This window comes from Aquarana catesbeiana, linkage group LG06, assembly GCF_042186555.1.
Source record: "Aquarana catesbeiana isolate 2022-GZ linkage group LG06, ASM4218655v1, whole genome shotgun sequence".
Lineage (NCBI taxonomy): Eukaryota > Metazoa > Chordata > Amphibia > Anura > Ranidae > Aquarana > Aquarana catesbeiana.
This window is the reverse complement of record NC_133329.1, coordinates 73105585-73124265: the sequence shown is the minus strand read 5'-3', so window position 1 is coordinate 73124265 and position 18681 is coordinate 73105585. Positions and strand designations below refer to the sequence as shown.

General features: G+C 46.5%; 1 protein-coding gene across 1 annotated transcript in view; it reads right to left on the bottom strand.

Annotated features, from left to right (window-relative positions):
- Positions 1–3188: 3188 nt before the first annotated feature.
- Positions 3189–18681, bottom strand: part of LOC141147987 (uncharacterized) — a 72027-nt gene continuing 56534 nt past the window's right edge. The window contains exon 10 of the mRNA XM_073635143.1: positions 3189–7424. Within this exon, the coding sequence (XP_073491244.1) occupies positions 7060–7424 (365 nt within the window). The 3' untranslated portion in view covers positions 3189–7059. The remainder of the gene's footprint in view (positions 7425–18681) is intronic.

Genomic DNA, 18681 nt, shown 5'->3' with positions numbered 1-18681 from the left:
CACAGAGGCTGTACAGTGGCGACGTTTGCTGGCACAGTGGCGACAATTGATGGGCACAGTGGCGACAATTGATGGGCACAGTGGCGAAAATTGATGGGCACAGTGGCGACAATTGATTTGCACAGTGGCTGCAAAGTGGCGACAATTGATGGGCACAGTGGCTGCGTTTGGCACAGTGGCAGCAATTAAAGGGCACAGTGGCTGCGTTTGATGGCACAGTGGCGACAATTGATGGGCACAGTGGCTGCGTTTGATGGCACAGTGGCGGCTTTTTAATGGGGTTTTTCTTCAGATTTTTTTCAGTTTGTTTGCGCCCCACCACTGATTTAGATATAAACGTCCCAGTTGGTTCCTCAAAAGTGGTTATTCCGTGCCAGTGCTAGATACAAAGTATATAGCACCCAAACATGTATCTAGCACTGGCACGGAATAACCACTTTTGAGGAACCAACTGGGACGTTTATATAGTAATGATATGTATTGTTCCATAATAAAAAAAATGTTGTCATGTCAGCATTTACTTTTAAAAAATCTATGTCTTGATTGCCCTGGTGACACACAGTGCAAAATGCTTTTATAATTACTGTGTCTGACTTACCAAAAATCACAGGTGTTCTTCAGCTTCTGCAAGTGACGTTTCGTCGCCGCCCTCTTTGTGCACTCGTCCACAGCAAGCGGACTTCGGTGGGTGTAAAAAGATGTCCACTTGCCGACTTCTAAGTGTAGCCTTACGAGAGTACCAAGATGGCGGCGACGGAAAGTCACTTCCGTGCGGTCACTCCTCTCCAGGAAGTGACATCTCGCTGGCCGAGATGGACAGACTCCGGCAGTAACTTCCGGTCCGTCTCGGCCAGCATTCACGTCCCCCTGGCGAATCGGCAATCGACCCCCCCAGGGGGTTGCGACCCCCACGTGGAGAACCGCTGCCATAGGACCTTTTGCACTGCAGCTCACAGACAACCTAAAGACAGGGCTTTTTTTCTCAGACAGTAGGTGCAGGAACTCCCCCTTTCTGAATCACCCCTTTTCTCCGCCCCTACCCACCTCCCAGTACCGTCCCTTTTAGACAATATAGAACCAAGTATCATTTTAAGGTGCTAAGTAATTTGTATGGAATTTGGTAATGATATCAAGAAAAGCAGTAAAATAGATCCCCTGTAACCAGCAACAATAGATCCCCCTAACAACAATGGACCAACCACAACAAAATTTCCCCGCCAGCAACAATAGCCTCCCAGCAGCATCAACAGATCTCCGCACAGCCAGCATTAATAGTCTGTCTGGCTGCCATCAACAATAGACCCCTCCCCCAACAGTAGATCTCTTTCAGCAACAACTACTCCCCAGCTACAACTGACCCCCCCAGCAACAATAGACCTCCCCAGCAACAATAGACCCCCCTTGCAAAAATAGATCCCCAGCAGTGAGCATTAATACCCTGCAGCACACCCCAGCACCCCTTGCCATTACATACAGTCAGTCTAAGAGATGCCGGAACTGCGTTCCCCGCGTTCCCCTGCTGAAAAAAGAGCCCTGCCTGAAGGTATAACTCCCATAGAAGAAGTTTGGCAGCAGGAAGAGGACCCTTTACAGAAGATTTCCTCAGGATCCAGCTGCCTACATGATGTGGGACATACTTCATTATAAGTAAAGTCTATGACTGCAGCCATAGGAGAAAAAAAATATTTTTGACTAAACGTCAGCTTTAATTGTCCAGAGAAATCAAAAACAACCCAACAGGCAATTTTGCGCTTGCTCACCAATAATTAAGCTGCTAACACTACATAAGAATAATGCCCAATAGATCAAAATTATAAACAAAATGTGTAGCGCTGAAGGAAAAATTGAGGCACTTACAAAATGGCAAGATATAAAATCAGTGCCCTGTATACAGTATGACAAAAATATAACATTAAAATCATACAGGTAAACATATATAATGTATTATAGAAAAGTCCGTGAATGGAAGACTAAATGGGTCACCAATGTTGAGTAATATATGCACCACCTTCACCGACTAAAGGCCACAAAGTCTCTATGTAGACAACAGATGACCGATATGTTGCAATTCAAACATATCCCGGATATATAATGTATGGATGAGTCAATTCCAGTGCATCACACCACAGTGTCTTTACACCCGTGCACGTCACTCAGATAGTATAGTTGAAGGCTTACCAGAGGGTTTGAACCCTAAACAGTATACACTGTGAGGGTCAAACCAACTTTGATTGCTCACTGGCAATAATGGGAAGACATTCACATCATGAAGAGATCACAGGGGTTCCGTGAGGCTGTATCTTCTCCAGAAATGATCAAACATCGTCCCATGTGTGGCTCATAAAGGATATAGAAAGAGCCACATAGTGTGATACCGTAAAAGTAATGATTTATTAAAAAGAAGGATTTACACTTACATGATAAGGACGGATAAAAAGCGCTTATGCATAAAAAGGCAGCAGTGGAGTCCTCCCTTTGGACTCCACTGCTGCCTTTTTATGCATAAGCGCTTTTTATCCGTCCTTATCATGTAAGTGTAAATCCTTCTTTTTAATAAATCATTACTTTTACGGTATCACACTATGTGGCTCTTTCTATATCCTTTATGAGCCACACATGGGACGATGTTTGATCATTTCTGGAGAAGATACAGCCTCACGGAACCCCTGTGATCTCTTCATGATGTGAATGTCTTCCCATTATTGCCAGTGAGCAATCAAAGTTGGTTTGACCCTCACAGTGTATACTGTTTAGGGTTCAAACCCTCTGGTAAGCCTTCAACTATACTATCTGAGTGACGTGCACGGGTGTAAAGACACTGTGGTGTGATGCACTGGAATTGACTCATCCATACATTATATATCCGGGATATGTTTGAATTGCAACATATCGGTCATCTGTTGTCTACATAGAGACTTTGTGGCCTTTAGTCGGTGAAGGTGGTGCATATATTACTCAACATTGGTGACCCATTTAGTCTTCCATTCACGGACTTTTCTATAATACATTATATATGTTTACCTGTATGATTTTAATGTTATATTTTTGTCATACTGTATACAGGGCACTGATTTTATATCTTGCCATTTTGTAAGTGCCTCAATTTTTCCTTCAGCGCTACACATTTTGTTTATAATTTTAATTGTCCAGAGAAACATGACATTTTAAAAAAAAAGGGCAGGAGAAAGTTTAGTTTTCCATTTTTATTTTATTTTTTTTGTTTAATGACTTTTGAAAATTAGTTTTTGTTGTTTTGGTCATACGTGCTTTAGCAAAATAACTTTAAGTGCACAATTACCATATACAGTACCTCACAAAAGTGAGTACACCCCTCACATTTTTGTAAATATTTTATTATATCTTTTCATGTGACAACACTGAAGAAATGACACTTTGCTACAATGTAAAGTAGTGAGTGTACATCTTGTATAACAGTGTAAATTTCCCTCAAAATAACTCAACACACAGCCATTAATGTCTAAACCGCTGGCAACAACAGTGAGTACACCCCTAAGTGAAAATGTCCAAATTGGGCCAAATTGGCCATTTTTCCTCCCCGGTGTCATGTGACTCGTTAGCGTTACAAGGTCTCAGGTGTGAATGGGGAGCAGGTGTGTTAAATTTGGTGTTAACGCTCTCACTCTCTCATACTGGTCACTGGAAGTTCAAGATTGCACCTCATGGCAAAGAACTCTCTGAGGATCTGAAAAAAAGAATTGTTGCTCTACATAAAGATGGTCTAGGCCAGTGGTCTTCAAACTACGGCCTTCCATTTGTTCAGGAACTACAATTCCCATCATGCCTAGTCATGTCTGTGAATGTCAGAGTTTTACAATGCCTCATGGGAAGTGTAGTTCTGCAACAGCTGGAGGGCCGTAGTTTGAGGATCCCTGGTCTAGGCTATAAGAAGATTGCCAAGACCCTGAAACTGAGCTGCAGCACAGTGGACAAGACCATACAGCTGTTTAACAGGACAGATTCCACTCAGAACAGACCTCGTCATGGTCGACCAAAGAAGTTGAGTGCACGTGCTCAGCGTCATATCCAGAGGTTGTTTTTTTTGGGAAATAGACATATGAGTGCTGCCAGCATTGCTGCAGAGGTTGAAGGGGTGGGGGGTCAGCCTGTCAGTGCTCAGACCACACTTGCTCTATTTCACCAACCCTAAGCAGTGATAACACACAAAAGTGATACATCATCATCAGTGACCAACCTCTGTGAATATTGTGCTATCATATGGCTCAGTCTGAAGTTTCAGTCAGATAAAGGGAGCCACAGACAGCCACTGCTGTGCTGTCTCTTTAGCTAACCCTTAGTGCTCTGGGAATCTTTTGTCATGCATTAAATGTTTATTTGTAAAACAAAGTTTTATACATAGTACAAAGAGATATAAAATAACAGTTCAAAAATGTATAAACTTCAAGGAAAATCAACTACAATCTGTATAAATACAAATACAATAGCTCCAGCTGAAATTTACATACACTATTATTGGGTGTGTTCAGTGTGACCGATAAATGTGTAGTGTGCCGCTCAGGCTCAATGGATGGGGAGTGAACAAACTGATTTATCCACAACAGCTTTAGAGAGTGCCGGCAGGGGATGGAGCTCATCCTAGCTTCTGCAATAAGCGCAAAGGGAAAGAGATAGCCCCTGGAAGCCGCACATTTGAGGTATTCTTCAAAGGTAAATGGAGTGTCGCCCTCAGTCTGGACTCCGACCAGGCCACGCCCCCAGGCCTGTGTTCAGGCCAAGGTTACTGCAGTGTCTTTGGCTAGCCCATAGAGCTTTACAGGCTTTTTGTAATGTAGTAAATGTTTATTTGTATAACAAATAATGTATACATATGATAAACAAAGTTATAAGACAGTTTAAAAATCTATAAAATTAAAAAACTCCATTTCTGTCATGAGAAAAATGAAAAGAAAATAGAAGTAGCTAAAATGTATTGCATAAAGAGTAACTCCACTTTTATTGAGAAAAAACATTCCCCTCTTGGTGATGTATGTACATTGCAAGGATTTTAACAAACGTTGTTGCAGATTCCTACCTTTGGTTGTTCTGAAGAAATAGTTGTTTGTCTGTGTCCATGTGCTAAGTGAATCTGTATTGGAGTGATTTTATAATTATCAACCAGCTGCTGCACCTGCAGGCCTCTAATGAGGAAAGTGGTAGTGTCTGTATCCCTTTAGATGTGATTTGTCTTTGGGGATATCTCACCAAAATTAATTTTTTTTGCAGGGGATGCCCAAAATCCGATTTGAATCTTAGTGCAGACTTCTGGGAAAATTTGTGAGCCACTCGCACAGGCAGGAAATTACATTTCTAGGGGGGCGTTCTGTATACCATCTGTGTACAGAATGCCTCGAGGTAGTCATTGCATTTTACAGACAATTACAGCACCACTGATTGAAAAGGAAAGGTGATTTTAAATAACATTCAATTACAATATGACTTGTGTCGCAATTGTATACGCTAACAGATCCCCCTCATCGCGACATGTATTTTTTACAGCGGGGACTCTCTGCTGTCAGAATACCCTGATCAGCAGTGGAGCGGATTGGCTGCAGCCACTGATCAAAGGTTTTTTTCTAGTGGGTCAGTTCAACAGAAGCCAATCTAATGATCAGCTTCTGTGGAACAGAAAGGGCCACACAGATCAAAATTAGTCTTAACCCTGCTGAACCGGCCAAATTTTGATCAATGTGTATCCAGCTTTAGTTTAAAGTCCCCTGTTTAAATAACAATGGCCAAGGAGGGGATAGTAAATTAAAGTAGAACTATAGGCAAAACTTTATTTTTAATTTTGGATAGAGCAAGGGAGATTTTTTGTCGCCATCTGTGTCCCATTGTGGAGATTTCCCTTCACTTCCTGTCCCATAGTCAAACAGGAAGTGAGAGGAAATCTCTGCAAATTAGGGGAATTCCTTGGGAACCCCCAGGTCACCAGAACTGTGTCCCCATTGGAAGATTGCCCCTCTATTACTTTTCTGGGGACAACCCAAAATTTGGAATTTTCTTTTGCTTTCACTTTCAATGATAAAGGACAAATAGAGAGGGTGAATCTCCCTATTGGGGGCACAGACAACAATAAATACTGACAGGGGTTCTAATCTCTCTCTATTCCGTCCAAAATGAAAAAAAAGTTTTGCCTTTAGTTAAACTTTAAGAAAGTAACACCATGTTTTAATTACTAAAATACAAGGCATTGTTCATTGTGAAAATAGCAAGGTTTTCTTCCCATTTCTGTAACAGTTAACACAGTCTAGACATGTGCAATTAGAATTTCCGGACATTCATACATTCGTACGAATCGTAAATACGAATTTTTATGCATACGAATTCTGTACGAAATACGAAATTTAATTTTAGAATTTCGGATCCAGATTCATAACGAACATTCGTAATTGTTAAGAAAAGTTAACGAACCTAAAAGTTAAAACCCCAGAAAGTCAGCACAGGGATGGTGGGAACCCCTCATAATGGACACAGCAGGTGTACAGACCTGAGAACTCAGCACAGGGATGGTGGGAACCCTATGGGAATTTCTATGCTTACGAATTTTATACGAAATTTCGTTAACGAATTTCGGATCCAAATTCCATTACAACAGAAACGTGACTGGTGTTTTGTTCACCGATCAGAGGAAGTCAGCACAAGGCTGGTGGGAGCTCCTCATAATGATAAATTCATCATAACGAACTTTCGTTATTTTGCGAAAAGTTTACGAATGTAAAGAAAATTCGTATTTCGTACGAATCCGAATTGAATTTCGGACACAATTTATGAAATACGAATTAATTTTCGTACGAAGCGAATTGGAACGGAACTAATTTATTGACGGCGCACATGTCTAACACAGTCCTGAACTAAACGCTGCTTACCAAGTTTATAGAACTATTTACATTAAAACCCTCTGATTCAAAGACATTTGTAGTATAATATCCCTACCACAATCAGAACATATATATATATATATATATATATACTCCATGCAGATACTATTCTTGGTGGTATTTGAAACCAGGATCCTGTAGCTATGATACTAACACAACTGTGCTATGAAATTAAACAATAATTCCTATTCACTTGTATTGGTTCTGTTCTCTCCTCTATATACTGCTCCAGACTAGGATGCTGCACTCTGCACATGAACTCTGACCCCTGGTCTTCTTGCCATGAGGGGGTGAACAGCAGACTGGCTGTACAGCTGTATGTGTTATCTGATTGTCTCCGGAGTTCACTGGTTTCAGTCCTGTATTTATTGTCATTCTTCACAGAAACATCCCCAGCTGTCCCCTCATTCTTCTTATACCAGCTCACAGTCAGATTATCAGGGAAATATGCAGAGATTTTGCACTCTATTTTATATTCGGAATCATCGGTGGAGCAAGATAAATGTGTGCGTGGATACCATGGAAGATCTGCAAAACATTCAGAATTCATCAGTAAGACTGATCTTCATTAAACAACACATGATATTGCACATCCTAAACATAGTAGTAGTAGGGTACCGTACTATGTCGGCCATTGATTTATAAGGAAACTGTGAAGTTTAACCAGTTCCTGCCCGGTCGTCATTTTGCTATGTCATTCGTCGTTCTGGGTACCTGTGATTGGTCACAGTTTTCACATGGTACAGGGCCAATCACAGCTAATGACAACAAAATACACTGAATAAAGCAGTCATAATGTGTAAAATAATAAAAATAAAAAAATCCTGATCACTTCCCCAGACTAGTACAGTGTTACTATGGTAACACTGTATTGCTCTTGTCACAGCGTGTAAAAAAAAAAAATCAGTAAAAAAAAGGTAATAAAATAGAAAATAAAAAAGAAATACAAAAAATGATTACTTATTTTCTTTTACATACTGTCACCAGTCAGTTTCCCTGATCACCACCACACCGGTTACATAAGAACTTTGTACTGCACTGGTGACGGTATTTAAAATAAAATAAAAAACGGTTCGGAATTTTTAATATTTTTATTTCTGACCCAGCTTGCCTAGACTACGCTTTGCCTGATTCTACTGTAGTACCTTCATCTGCAGCGGTGAACTACAAGGTCCAGCAAACATCTACCTTCATCTGCAGCAGTGAACTACAAGTCCCAGCTGACCTGCTCTGCTTAGATCTGCTCATGGTATGTGCTCTTGTTCTTTGAACTCTTTGCATAATCAGCACAAATGAACTGTTACCTGTTATCTGCTCCTAGCCTGACATTATGCCATACATAAAAAGGGAAACCTATCATGGATCCTGAGCAGGCTCAGTTGTTTGCACAGGAACTTTGCTGTTTATCCCATCAAGTTCAGGAAATGGCCACAGAGCTCACCAAGGTGCAATCTCCTTCTATTACCACTGGTACAAAAACTCCATGCGAACCAAAAATTCCTTTGCCTGACCGGTTTTCTGGTGACCGTAAAGGGTTTTGCAACTTTAAAAACAGCTGCAAATTATATTTCAAGTTAAGGCCATCCTCGTCTGGCCCTGAAACTCAGAGGGTTCAAATCATTATCTCTCTACTACAGGGTGACCCCCAGGCTTGGGCCTTTAACCTGGAACCAAACCATCCAGCCCTGCTAACAGTAGATGCCTTCTTTGAAGCCCTCGGGTTGCTACATGATGATCCAGATTGTGCTGCTACTGCAGAATCAACCTTGCGCAACTTAAAGCAAAAAACTACCACAGCTGAAATGTATTGCTCAGAGTTTCGCAGGTGGGCCCTGGAATCTGCTCTGGTCAACTTTTCCTACCCAGCCTCACTGGAGGAGGCTATGTGTCTAGCCATTAGAATTGACCGCCGCCAGCGAGAGAGGAGGCGAGAACAAACTATGGCTGTGGTCATATGCTCTGTTCGTGCCCTACCCGTCCGGGAAACTCCAGGACCTAGGTGATTGCGGGGAGGTCACCTTAGGTCTGCTTTCATCTCCCCAGGGGGACAATCGTATACTTTTACCTGCTGTCCAGAGGCGGACTGACCATTCGGGCATTTGGACGCCGACTGAGGGCCCGCGGCCAGTAGGGGACCCGCGGCCAGTAGGGGCCCGTGAGAAGCTCCTGAGAGATGCTCGTCGGATCTAGGGGTATGCTGCTGGCAGTGCTGCGGCGGATCTATTCTGCCGCTGTGGAGGGGGGCCCAAGACACAGCATCTCCCCCCTGCACCTCTGGCTTTCAGTTTGAATGCAATGGGGGGAGTGGGAGGCGGCCATCTGCAGCTCTATGGTGCTCGCAGCATCTCCCTGGGGCTTGTATTTCTCCTCCAGAGTGTATACAGTGGAGAGAGGAGGGGCCTCTGACCCGGGCAGCTACAAGTTTCACTCTTCAGTATACAAGTGACTTGCTCTGCTTGTACACTGTTGCCGACTGCTCCCGGGTCAGAGGCCCCTCCCCTCTGCACTGTACAGAATCAGAAAGAGAATTACAAGCCCCAGTGAGATCCACAGGCACCACAGAGCTGCCGATCGCCACCTCCCACCTCCCCCTGTGCTGGGGGTTGGAGGTGCACAGACAGCCAGGTACAGGGGAACCTCTGGGGGGGGTTAAGTCTGGGGACCCTGATGTAAGGGGGGGAGGCTCTCTGAGGACCCTGATGTAAGGGGGGGAGGCTCTCTGGGGACCCTGATGTATGGGAGGCTCTCTGGGGACCCTGATGTATGGGGGGGGGCTCTCTGGGGACCCTGATGTATGGGGGGGCTCTCTGGGGACCCTGATGTATGGGAGGCTCTCTGGGGACCCTGATGTATGGGGGGGGGCTCTCTGGGGACCCTGATGTATGGGGGGGCTCTCTGGGGACCCTGATGTATGGGGGGGCTCTCTGGGGACCCTGATGTATGGGGGGGCTCTCTGGGGACCCTGATGTATGGGGGGCTCTCTGGGGACCCTGATGTATGGGGGGCTCTCTGGGGACCCTGATGTATGGGGGGGCTCTCTGGGGACCCTGATGTATGGGGGGGCTCTCTGGGGACCCTGATGTATGGGGGGCTCTCTGGGACCCTGATGTATAGGGGGGCTCTCTGGGGACCCTGATGTAAGAGGAGGTTCTCTGGGGACCCTGATGTATGGGGGAGGCTCTCTGGGGACCCTGATGTATGGGGGGCTCTCTGGGGACCCTGATGTATGGGGAGCTCTCTGGGGACCCTGATGTAGAGGGGGAGGCTCTCTGGGGACCCTGATGTATGGGGAGGAGGCTCTCTGGGGACCTTGATGTATGGGGGGCTCTCTGGGGACCCTGATGTATGGAGGGCTCTCTGGGGAACCTGATGTATAGGGGGAGGCTCTCTGGGGACCCTGATGTATGGGGAGGCTCTCTGGGGACCCTGATGTATGGGGGAGGCTCTTTGGGGACCTTGATGTATGGGGGGGGCTCTCTGGGGACCCTGATGTATGGGGGTGCTCTCTAAGGTTCCCTGTTGTATGGGGAGGGCTCTCTGGGGACCCTGATGTATGGGGGGCTCTCTGGGGAACCTGATCTATGGTGGGGCTCTCTGGGGACCCTGATGTATGGGGGGGCTCTCTGGGGACCCTGATGTATGGGGGGGCTCTCTGGGGACCCTGATGTATGGGGGGGCTCTCTGGGGACCCTGATGTATGGGGGGGCTCTCTGGGACCTTGATGTATGGGGAGGCTCTCTGGGACCCTGATGTAAGAGGAGGTTCTCTGGGGACCCTGATGTATGGGGGAGGCTCTCTGGGGACCCTGATGTATGGGGGGAGGCTCTCTGGGGACCCTGATGTATGGGGGGAGGCTCTCTGGGGACCCTGATGTATGGGGGTCTCTCTGGGGACCCTGATGTATGGGGGGAGGCTCTCTGGGGACCCTGATGTATGGGGAGGCTCTCTGGGGACCCTGATGTATGAGGGGGAAGGCTCTCTGGGGACTCTGATGTATGGGGGGGCTCTCTGGGGACCCTGATGTATGGGGGGCTCTCTGGGGAACCTGATCTATGGTGGGGCTCTCTGGGGAACCTGATCTATGGTGGGGCTCTCTGGGGACCCTGATGTATGGGGGGCTCTCTGGGGACCCTGATGTATGGGGGGCTCTCTGGGGACCCTGATGTATGGGGGGGCTCTCTGGGACCCTGATGTAAGAGGAGGTTCTCTGGGGACCCTGATGTATGGGGGAGGCTCTCTGGGGACCCTGATGTATGGGCGGCTCTCTGGGGACCCTGATGTATGGGGGCTCTCTGGGGACCCTGATGTATGGAGGGCTCTCTGGGGACCCTGATGTATGGGGGGCTCTCTGGGACCCTGATGTATGGGGGGGCTCTCTGGGAACCCAGATCTATGGTGGGGCTCTCTGGGACCCTGATGTATGGGGGGTTCTCTGGGGACCCTGATGTATGGGGGGGCTCTCTGGGATCCTGATGTATGGGGAGGTTCTCTGGGGACCCTAATGTAAGGAGGGGCTCTCTGGGTACCCTGATGTAAGGAGGGGGCTCTCTGGGGACCCTGATGTAAGGAGGGGGCTCTCTGGGGAACCTGATGTGAGGGGGGCTCTCTGGGGACCCTGATGTAAGGGGGGGCTCCCTGGGGACCCTGATGTAAGGAGGGGATTCTCTGGGGACCCTGATGTAAGAGGAGGTTCTCTGGGGACCCTGATGTAAGAGGAGGCTCTCTAGGGACCCTGATGTAAGTGGGGGAGGCTCTCTGGGGACTTTTTTACATCGGCAGACCACCGTTCTGCCTCTGTTGAAAATGATCGTCGGGGGCCGGCGGACATCGGGTCCGCCTGACCCGCTGATTAGCTCTCGGTGTGTCTAATCACAACGGCATTGGGTCAAACAGCACGCAGACCTGCAAGTGCAGATTTAAAGTGGGGGTTCACCCACACCGGCAAAAAAAAAAAATATTAACTACCTGGCATCCGCGCTATAGCCGAATGACGGCTACAGCGCGGACCTACATTCCCGGGAGGCCGTCATATGACGGCCTCCCCTGTGCACGCTCCCTGCGCGCGCCCTGCAGGGCGCGCGCCGGGCACATTGTGATCACCGCATCACTGAGACTCGGCTGATCACCGATCTGTGTAAGGGGCCGGTCCCGGCCCCTTACCATGTGATCAGCTGTCAGCCAATGACAGCTGATCACATGATGTAAATAAAAGATCGGTAATCTTTTTTTTTTTTACTCACGCTGACAGCGCGAGTAGAAAAAAAAGCCGATCACCGGATCGGATGTGAGGGACATCGGTCCCCAAGTGGAAGAGGCACATCTGCCTCATCAGTGCCCAATAAAAGTGCCACCTAATAGTGCCCACAGTGCCACCTAATAGTGCCCACAGTGCCACCTAACAGTGCCCACAGTGTCACCTAACAGTGCCCACAAGTGCCACCTAACAGTGCCCACAAGTGCCACCTATCAATGCCCACCTGTAGTGCCAATCAGTGCCACCTGGCAGTGCTGCCCATCACTGCCACCCATCAGTGCCCATCACTGCCACCCATCAGTGCCCATCACTGCCGCCTATCAGTGCCCATCACTGCCGCCTCATCAGCGTACATCAATGAAGGAGAAAAATTACCCGTTTAAAATTTTTTATAACAAAATATAAAAAAATAAACTTTTTTTTAAAAAAAAATTCAGATTTTTACATTTTTTTAATAAAAAGTAAAAACCGCAGAGGTGATCAAATACCACCAAAAGAAAGCTCTATTTGTGGTGAAAAAATGATAAAAACTTCATTTGGGTACAGTGTTGTATGACCGCGCAATTGTCATTCAAAGTGCGTCAGCGCCGAAAGCTGAAAATTGGCCTGGATAGGAGGGGGGTTTAAGTGCCCTGTAAGCAAGTGGTTAAAAGCCAGCAGCTACAAATACTGCAGCTGCTGACTTTTAATACATGGCCACTTACCTGTCCCAGGGTCCAGCGATGTCGGCAGGGGACGCCGAGAACCCGCTCGGTTCTCGGCAGCTGCCGCCGCCATCCTAGGTGAGGGAATCAGGAAGTGAAGCGTTGCGGCTTCACTTCCCAGTTCCCTACTGCACATGCGCAAGTCACGCTGCGCGTCCCAAGTGGTCCCCGCTCTCTCCTGGGAGCTGTGTGATCCCAGCAGACAGCGCGGTGGAGACGGGAAGAGGCATAGACTCCCATGGGAGTCTATGCCGGAAGTGGGTGCAAATACCTGTCTTAGACAGGTATCTGCACCCCCTTCCCCCCTGAAAGGTGTCAAATGTGACACCGGAGGGGGGGAGGGTTCAGAAAAGCGGAAGTTCCATTTTTGGGTGGAACTCCGCTTTAAGTACCTGTACTTGATTCTGCTCACAGGAGACGCAGCCCCGCAGTAAATGTATTTTGAACATACAGTTGAGAAATTCTGTGACCAATGCATTTAATGTAGCAGTGCAATATATACATGGGGCTTTGTGAGGGTGAGGCTTGTGTGTGGGTGGGTGGGGACAAAGGGGGCCCCATGATCCCATATTGCCGGGGGGCCCCATGAGTTGTCAGTCCGCCCCTGCCGCTGTCATTCACTTTGGGACAGGGGCTCATGAAGAATGCCGCTGAGAATTTTATTGATAAGACTCTGATTACCTCTTTGTCCCTGGAAACTCATGCCCTAGATTGCCAAGTCCGCCTGATTTCCGTAGATAATCGGCCTATCTCTCAAGATCTAGTGCTCTAATCCACTAACCCTTTCCAGTTACAATTGGGGGCCTTGCATTGGGAGAAGATTTCATGTCTTGTCATTGACTCTCCATCCACTCCTTTGATCCTAGGCCTTCCTTGGCTTCAGAAGCACAATACCATAATTGACTGGCGAACAGGAAATATTCTGGCTTGGTCCAATCAGTGTAAAAAAAAACTGCATCCAGTAAGTCCTTTGCATCCAGGACTTTCGGGATGTGTTTTCTAAAGAGATTGCTGATGCTTTACTTCCTCATCGCATGATTGTCCCATTGACCTCTTGCCTGACACTATACCTCCTCAAGGGAGAGTCTTTCCACTGTCTGAGCCAGAGAATCTTGCTTTGCAAGAATACATCCAGGAATACCTAGCTAAAGGTTTCATCTGCCCCACTTCTCCCGCAGGAGCAGGATGCTTCTTTGTCCCGAAGAAGGATGGGGGACTAAGGCTTTGTGTTGATTACAGATGTCTAAATAAAATAACTCTTCCCAATCGGTATCCTCTTCCTCTCATCACAGAGTTGTTCTCCCAAATCCAGGGAGCAAAAATCTTCTCCAAACTAGACTAGGCCTTTAATCTAGTGCGCATCCGTGCAGGAGATGAATGGAAGACAGCCTTTAACACCAAGGATGGCCTTTACGAATGTCTTGTCATGGCTTTCGGTCTCAGGAATGCACCAGCTGTCTTTCAGAACTTTATGAATGACATTTTCCGTGACCTGTTGGGTCGCTTCATGCTTGTATACTTAGATGATATTTTGATATACTCTCCCAATCTTGAAACACATCAGAGGCACGTCCGCTCAGTATTGGCCCGATTGAAGGCTCATTCCCTTTTTGTTAAGCCCGAAAAATGCTTATTCCATGTCAAACAAGTACCTTTCCTGGGCTACCTAATCTCTGACACAGGCCTAACCATAGATCCAGCCAAGATTCAAGCCATTTTAGACTGGGCACCACCTTCTGACCTGAAAGCAATTCAGTGCTTCCTAGGCTTTGCAAATTTCTATCGGAAATGTATTAAGAACTTTGCCACCATTGCACATCCCATCACCTCTCTCACCAGAAAGACTCAGACTAAGTTTAAATGGACTACTGAAGCCCAGGCAGCCTTCACTCAGTTGAAGAAAGCCTTTACCTCTGCACCAATTCTATGCCATCCTGTTCCTGAGCTGCCTTTTATTGTGGAGGTAGATGCATCTGAAGTAGGGGTGGGGGCGCTTCTGTCACAAAAAGATCCTGTAAATGCTGCTATCCACCCATGTGCCTTCCTGTCCCGTAAATATTCCCCAGCAGAGCACAATTATGATATAGGCAACAGAGAACTTTTAGCCAAAAAGTTAGGTTTGGAGGAATGGAATCGTTGGCTGGAGGGAGCTCGCTATCCATTCATAGTTCTAACTGACCACAAAAACCTTGAATACATCCGTTCTGCTAAATGACTGAACTCACGTCAAGCCAGGTGGTCATTGTTCTTCTCCAGATTTGACTTCACAATTTCTTATTTACCAGGGCCAAAAAACATTAAGGCTGACGCCTTGTCTCGCAGCTTTTTATCAGAGTCTCCTCCTCCGTTTCCTCCACAACCCTTTATCTCTGAGGATAGGATTTTGGCTTTCACCCAGACTGACATCTCTGAGGCCTTGTTACCTGCACAGGCTGAAGCCCCTCCCTCCACTCCCTCTGGTATGCTTTTTGTTCCCCTGGCTCTTCGTTTGCAGGTATTTCAGCAGGTACATGCATCAAAACCTGCAGCACATCCGGGGTTTATACAAACTTTTGAGATTATCTCTCGCAACCTCTGGTGGCCATCGATTAGGCAGGATGTGTTAGCCTTTGTCCAGGCCTGTCCAGGCCTGTGAAGTTTGTGCCAAAAGCAAGAGCAGTACCTCTAAGCCCCCTGGTCTCCTACGTCCTCTACCAATACCTACCTGTCCCTGGACCCATTTTTCTATGGACTTTATCACTGACTTGCCTCAGTCCCAGGGATTTTCCACGATCTGGGTGGTGGTAGACAGGATTAGTAAGATGGCCCACTTTGTTCCGCTTCCGAAACTTCCATCTGCTAAAGAACTGGCATCTTTATTCATTAAACATGTTTTCAGGCTCCATGGGGCACCAATTACCATTGTATCAGACCGTGGCTCTCAGTTTATAGCCCAGCTTTGGAAGGCCCTTTGCTCTCAGCTGGGGATTAAGTTATCGTATTCTTCAGAATATCATCCTGAGACAAATGGCCAAACAGAAAGGACTAATCAGACTCTAGAGAAGATGGTACGTTGTCTGATGGCCAATGATGAGGTGGAGTGGGTCAACATCCTTCCATGGGCAGAGTTTGCCTTTAATAATTGTACTAGCACATCTACAGGGACCTCTCCTTTCTTCTGTGTTTATTGCATCCTCGTGTGTGCTCCTTTGATCTTCCACCTTCTGATATTTCAGATGCCAACACCGCGATTGAAAATTTCTCCAAAATCTGGTCTGATGTTAATCGTGCTATTTCTCGCTCTGTGCAGGCTTTTAAGAAAATGGCTGACAAGAGGCGCTCAAAGGCACCAGGATATAAAGTTGGTGACAAAGTGTGGCTATCATCTAGGAATCTGTCCCTGCATGTTCCATCTAAAAAACTTGGCCCATAATTCATTGGGCCCTATGAAATTTTGGAGATTGTTAATCCTGTGTCCTATAGATTAAAACTTGGCCCATCCATGCGCATTCCAAATGTCTTTCATGTTTCATTGTTGAAACCTGTTCATTCCAGCCTCCTAGTAAATGAACCAGAACCTGTGGATGTGTTGGACAGTCAGAAATATGAAGTGGCATTTATTATTGATTCCAGACGAGTACGTAATTCCTTACAATATCTCGTTCATTGGAAAGGTTTCGGCCCAGAGGATCGATCTTGGGTTCCAGCTTGTGATCTTCATGCTGACCAACTTAAGAAGAAGTTCCATCTTCGTTATCCAAGTAAGCCTGGGGGTGCAGGAGCAAACCCTCGAGAAAGGGGGGGTACTGTCAGTACTAAGATCCCTTTAGGACCCAGCACAACTCACCTGACACAGCCTTTGCCTGGGAAACAACAGTGATTGGCCAGCTCACCTTTAAATCACCTGTACCACCTGTACCTGGACTCTGATCTACCTGTGTATGACCCAGCTTGCCTAGACTACATTTTGCCTGATTCTACTGCAATACCTTCATCTGCATCGGTGAACTACAAGCACCAGCTAACATCCACCTTCATCTGTAGCGGTGAACTACAAGCACTAGCTAACATCTATCCTCATCTTCAGCGGTTAATTACAAGGTCCAGCAAACATCTACCTTCATCTGCAGTGGTGAACTACAAGTCCCAGCTGACGTGCTCTGCTTAGACCTGCTGATGGTATGTGCTCTTGTTCTTTGAACTCTTTGCATAATCAACACACCTGAACTGTTACCTGTTATCTGCTCCTAGCCTGACACTCCTGTACTATGTCTGGGGGCTCTTTCTAAACAGACTAACAGAGGCCCTCTCTGTGTCCATTAGAGAGACCCCCCTCCAGGTCCAATTAGAGTACTCTGCTTCTCTTCCTGTATTTTGTTTATTGTTAAGAGATCATGGGAGGATCCCAGGGTAAAGATGACTCCTTAGGGGATCATCTCTGTGTTTGAGTGGTTGCCATAGAAACTTGTAAAGGGGGAGGAGTTGGTAAGGTGACCATGCCCTTGTAGGGGCGCCAGAAATACTTCTGCACCCAGGTGCATGTAACCCTAGGATCGGCCCTGACTGATGCAGAGAATTGAGGACCCCATGGACTATTGGGTGTCCAGGCTGGACCAATGGCTGGTGCTTGCACAGTATGCATTAGTGCATCTGTCTTGCCATGCAACAAGTGCTAAAAGGGCCCATCTGGAGGTGCTAAAAAAATATATATATTCTTAACCGCCTCCAGGTCTGGAGGTCTGGCCCTTACATTATCCAAGCTCTTTGCTCTGCAACCCCTCCAATATTATCTAGTCCAGGCCTGGGTTGCCCTGGTGTGGGCAACCCAGTCACCTTTTTTTTTTTGTTTTTACTTGTAAGTTTTTGTTTATGTTTATTCATTTTAAGTATTTCTTAATATTTTGGTATTGATGCTGTAGTCCGGCAGCATACAGCAGAGGCTAGGCATGTCTGCAATTCCTCCACTTTGACAAAGTAATGTTCCTCTTCACAGAGGCACTCAACTGTCATATTTTTCACTATTTATTTATTTCATTATAGTCAAAGTACTGGAGACATAACTGTAGGGGAAGACCTATGGCCATAGGCTAGGCACTCTTCCACAATGCAGGGGAAATGGTAGGCAGCAGAAAAAAATTAAGTGCAAGACAAACGAGCCTAAAGGGTGAGGTAGAGGTTGTCTCTGGCTGAAATGCATTGACATTCCTTGGTTGTTACTTGTTATCTTGTCACCCAGGCTATGACTGCAGGGCATCCACCATAGTGCTGGCTTTCTCTATTGGATTAATCTTTGTGGTTGAGGTGTCAGCTGTCTTGCCAAAGCACCGTTGTCTTAGCCGCAATATGACTTTAGGAGGTAGTAGCATCTGTCTATATTTCTCTAGAGGTAGAGCTGCTGCCATATGTAGGTAATAGTTTCAGAGCTTGGCACCGTTGATGTCTCTTCTCCCTCCTCTACCTCCTTATTTTGAGTAATTAGGGCTACAGTTGGGGGTTGTAGTGCACCTGAGATGAGGGTGTGCAGTGTTTTGAGTGCTTGGTGCGTTTGTTTACATTTTCTTAGACTTATGGAATGTGGTTCTGCAAAAAAAATCAGCTCTTGAATGGACTGCAGCAACGACAAGCTAATAGGTAGCTAAGATGTTGACAATTGAAAAGTTAGCCATTAATCAGTTGTGTACAGAAATCAGTACTTAAAGGGGTTGTAAAGGTAAAAATGTTTTCACCTTAATGCATTCTATGCATTAAGGTGAAAAAACTACTGACAATACCGCCGCCCCCAGCCCCCCCGTTTTACTTACCTGACCCCTCGAAAGTCGGCTGCTCGTTCCCGACATCCATTCCGCTG